General features: G+C 50.5%; 1 protein-coding gene across 6 annotated transcripts in view; it reads right to left on the reverse strand.

The window, feature by feature from the left end:
* The window catches only part of Fbxw11 (F-box and WD repeat domain containing 11), a 104594-nt gene extending 101860 nt beyond the window's left edge, over window positions 1-2734 (reverse strand). For 2 of the 6 annotated variants that reach the window (XM_050127280.1, XM_050127211.1), the window contains exon 1: window positions 1860-2001. Coding sequence is in view for 4 of the 6 variants with exons in the window: in XM_050126887.1 (XP_049982844.1) it covers window positions 1860-2180 (321 nt within the window). In the remaining 2 variants the exon portion in view is untranslated. Of the gene's footprint in view, window positions 1-1859 lie in introns of all 6 variants that reach the window. The other 4 variants (XM_050126887.1, XM_050126964.1, XM_050127046.1 and 1 more) reach the window with 4 other exon arrangements.
* Between the last annotated feature and the right edge of the window lie 1912 nt (window positions 2735-4646).

Raw genomic sequence — 4646 nt, forward strand, 5'->3', positions numbered from 1 at the left:
CTTCTTAAAAAAAAAAAAAAAAAAAAAAAAAAAAAAAAAAAACTTTGCCAAAAACAGAGGTCAGCAAGAAGGCTCAGTCAAATGCATTTGATCATACATGCCTGACGATGTTAGTTCAACTTCCAGTACCCATGTAAAGTAAGGAGAGAAGTCACTCTACAAAGTTGTACTCTGACCACCAAATGCCCACTGTGGTGTGCAGGCACACACACACATTCACAATTATACAATTTTTAAAAGCTATTTTGTCAAAATAACCCACTGTAAAAGTTGCCCAAACTGTTGTAAACAACCATTTGATGCTGAAAAGGAAAAGTTCCTCAGCACCTAAGGATCCCACAAGTGACAGAATCCCTTCAAACACACACACACACACACACACACACACCCCAGAAACTACCAGAGTTTGTTTTTCCCCTAATTTTCAACAAGTCCAGTTCTGCACATTGTGCAGAGGCCAGCAGACATGAGACTACCTCTGTATTTATTTTATGCTACTATACTTCCATTTTAAAACGTACACCTCAACTCCCTGGATAACATCATCCACAGAAACCATGAGGCTATCCAACAGACTTTCAGTATCACCATTTATTATTTATGGCATAAATGGGGGAAGTGGCTCTGATGTCACCAACCCTACCCAGTGGAATCACTGACTCAATAAGCATTTTCACGCTGGAGAGAATCTCACGAGGCAAAACCTTTTGTTAAATTCTGTAGATCTCTTCTCACCTTTCCTAGCTACCATGGGGCAGACACTAGTTGTTACTGTATAAGCAGAGATACAAAGAAACTATCAACGCTTTCACAGGCAGAAGCCCTTTGTATGTCCATTTGCAAAGGCTGATTTCCTCCCAACTCTCCTGAGCCCACTATAATTCCCCTCACGTTTAAACTGGCAGGTAAAACCAGCTGTATTTTATTTCTTCCACCAATGAGCAAATTCTTCACTTTTCCCAGCCACTCATTCATAGTCCTGTTTCCAAAAACACTTCTGGCACCAAGTCTGAGGTCAGAAAAGGGTTAGGGGTGTCCGGGGAGACCTGATCAGTCTGGCTACCAATGGTTTCTAACAGTAAAAGGGATCGTTGCTTCTCTGTGGGCCAAGAATTCCCCTCTTTTCTTTTTAAGAGCGGGTGGCGACCCTTCCCCCTCCCCTCTTATTTCCCGAACGATAAAGTTATGGTTTCCCTTTCCTAGGGGATGGAATCCAGAGTACCTGGGGCCTTGCTATACAAACATCCTTCACGGCAGGGTAAGAAACCCTTTGTCCAAGAAGCCTGACACCACAGGGGCCCAGGAAAGAGTCTCCTAATCCCACACAGCCTCAGAATCCAGGGCACCCCCAACATCCCAGCCCTACGGGACCTATCTTGGCATCCACACAGCGGTAGCTTGGGGAGAAGGTGGTGCTGAGAGCCCCCTAAACCCCCCCCCCGTACATTGGTTACGGAGGCCGAAGCGGCCCCAACTGGTCTCGGACTCCCTCCCACCACCATCACCCTCGGCTTGAGCGCGGCTGGGAAGCGCGATGAGGGCCTTCCCGGAGGAATGGGAAGGGAAAAGAAATCCCCTTCTAAAACGAGAGTGCGATGGCAAGGCGAGAATGAGCGGAGGCTCCAGGAGGAGCGAGGCAGGAGTGCCCGAGCCCGGTCAGAGACCAGCAGGGAGGGGGAGCGCGGGGAGCGGAGGCCCGGACGGACCGGGAGCGCGAGGCGTCAGCAATGAGCCACGGGAGGGGACAGGCAGGGCCCGGGCGGCGGGGAGCGGGGCTAGCCTGGCGCGGACGCCAAGGTGGGCAGGCCCCCGGGCCGCCGGCCGGCCGGAAGAACGGAGGGCCAGCGGGCCGCACTCACCATGAGCTCGATGGTCTTGTCCTCAATCACCGAGTCGGGCTCCATGGCGGCCCCGGCGGCCCCGCCTCGCTCTCCCCGCTCAGCAGCGAACGGCCCGGGCGGAGGAGGCGGTGGCAGCGGCGGCGGTGGAGGCGGCTCTAGCACCCACTCTAGCTGCCAGCCCGCCGGGCCGCCGGCAGCTCCGCCCTCCCCCTCAGCGGACGCAGGACGCGCAGCAGGGACTACAACTCCCGGCAACCCCCGCGGCTCGCGCGGCCTTGTGGGAGCAAGAAGCCGCCCGACCAACTCTGCCGAAGGTTCGCCACTGGAGAGAGTGCGCATCGAGGAGCGCAGGGCTCTAAGTACGGGACGAGCAGACCTGGAGAATCTAGGACTTGCTCGAGGTAGGGCCTCTTGAATGCCGTGACTACTCGTCCCATAAAGCCCCGCGCGCGAAGTCTCCTTCCGGCTGGCCGTTCCTGACTTCCTGGCAGCCTGGGGCTGCCCGGACCCGGACGGAAACTCGGAGGCAACTTCTCACTTGTCTGAGATCTTTGCGGTGCGTCCGATTTCCGCACATGCGCCGTGGGTGTCTGCAGTGCCCACTCGCCGCCTAGGTGGCTGTGCCGTCACTCCGTGTGTGTTGCTTTTGGTAGGGTCAGGTGGTGGAGACAGTTGGGTCCAAGGTGCACTCGGAAGTGCGGGGAGGGGGCCCCGAGAGTCCGAGGACACAGCAAAGGGAAGATGGACATCGCAAGAGTTTGGAGACTGAGTTGGGAAACAGGTGTATGAAGATCCGCTACACTGACCGGGAAGAGCTGAACCGTGAGAAGGAAGCTATTCGTTCTGGAAAGGTTTATTTTTAAGCATTCAGCTTCTGCTGAGTACTGCCCTAAGCACTGGGAATCAACTTCGAAAGTAACAGCAGAGACTCCCCTGTTCTCACGAAGTTTAATTCTTCCCCCCCCCCCCCCGAGACAGGGTTTCTCAGTGTAGATTTGGAGCCTGTCCTGGAACTAGCTCTTGTAGACCAGGCTGGCCTCCAACTCACAGAGATCCGCCTGCCTCTGCCTCCCTAGTACTGGGATTTAAAGGCGTGCGCCACCACCGTCCGCCCGAAGCCTAATTCTAATGGAAAGACAGCAGACATTAACCAAGAGTTAGAGATGCGAAGAAGAAACACCGCTGGAGACTTCCAGTGAACCCCGTTGTGACTTCTCCAAGTTTGTCAGTACCCTCAAACCAAAATCCCCCGGGAACACAATGATAGTTGAACAAGGTGGGTTTATTTATAACTGAAGCAGAAGAGAACTTGAGAAAACACTTGAGAAACAGTGTTACATCATTGAACTGAGGACGTCTCAGTAAGAGACCTTAGGTAATGGCCAAGAGGATTGGAGAGGCTCTGAAGCAGGGACTGTCAGGAAGTGGGAATAGTTCTAAGATTGGACACCTCCGTCTTATCTGGGGGAAGTTAGATTGAAGCTAATGCAGCAATTGGTGACAGCCCCTCATGTTGACCAGATTCAAGTGTTTAATCTTTTTGTAGCTGTGTGTATGGCTTGGGCAATGCTCACGTTTTGTACACAAATGATTATGGAGTGAATGCTCTTGTTTTTGTGTTGATCCATAAGATAAGGTCACAGAATAGCATTGTGTGATGTTGGTGGTCTGTGAAGTTGTTTATGTTTTACACAGGAGACCTAGCTGTAAGGGCCAGGCTCTGGCTAGTACCAAGGGCCTGGATGATTGTACCCAGCCCACTTCTCAAGGGCAGAGACTGCTTTTCCGTTTCTCACGTGTTTTTTTAATCCTCTGCCCCAGTGCAGTATATGACTTTCAAACTTTCCATTTCCAAAGATCAAGGTACTGCAGTTATAAGGGTGCATCCAAATCACAGTGTAAATTCCCTGCAGTTAGAGTTTGCGATTTTATAGTCTTTATCTGGCGGCTTTCACCAAGAGAGTGAAAGAAAAGCAACTGAGAAAAGCCCAGAATTAGAGTTACTGCCATTACCATGCTGTCTGGATTTCACCAGACAGGAGGGTAGGTTAAATGACCTCTGTTTCAGTTACCTATTGCTACATAACAAACCGTGCCAAGGCTTGGTAGATTAGAATAACAATGGTTTATTATTTTCTACAATTGTGTAGGTTAGCCAGGTTCATCTAGACCAATGTGATATAAGCTTAGGTTACACATGGGGCTGTAATCCACTGGAAACACATTCAAAATGATTTCTCATCCTCTGGGGCCTGTCTTTTCCACTGGCTTCTTATCATTCAAGCCTCTGGAGGGTGGCTCGAAGAAGGACAAGACCAATCAACAGATGCTTACCAAGCTCCAATTGCCCCATTGACCAAATCAAGTCATATGTCCATAGTGAGTGTGGGAAGTTCTATGGATCCTGAAAGATTAGTTCATTGGAGCTCATCAATATAACAGCCAGCCGAAGGACCCAGCATCTGTCATACAGTATAGCATGTAGGAGTATAACATGTAGGGGCCATGTGAGTATGATCGTCCAATGTGTATGTTTAGCCTACACAACCATCTTCATTGTTTTAAAATTGGTTTGTCAGAGCCGGGCCTGCTGGTACATAACTTTAATCTCAGCACTCTGTAGGCAGAGGCAGGAGGATCTCTATGAATTCTTAGCCAGCCTGGTCTACAAAGCAAGTTCCAGTCCCTGTCTCAAACAAAAAAGAAAACAAAAGGGTGGCCTATCTCTAATCTGAACGCCCTCTGCCAAAATCAATCAGTTAAAAGTTTCACATTTTAAACCAGGCACACACCTTTAATCCCAGC

Source organism: Alexandromys fortis, unplaced genomic scaffold (assembly GCF_014885135.2).
Source record: "Alexandromys fortis isolate MF-2015 unplaced genomic scaffold, M_Fortis_MF-2015_v1.1 scaffold_29, whole genome shotgun sequence".
Lineage (NCBI taxonomy): Eukaryota > Metazoa > Chordata > Mammalia > Rodentia > Cricetidae > Alexandromys > Alexandromys fortis.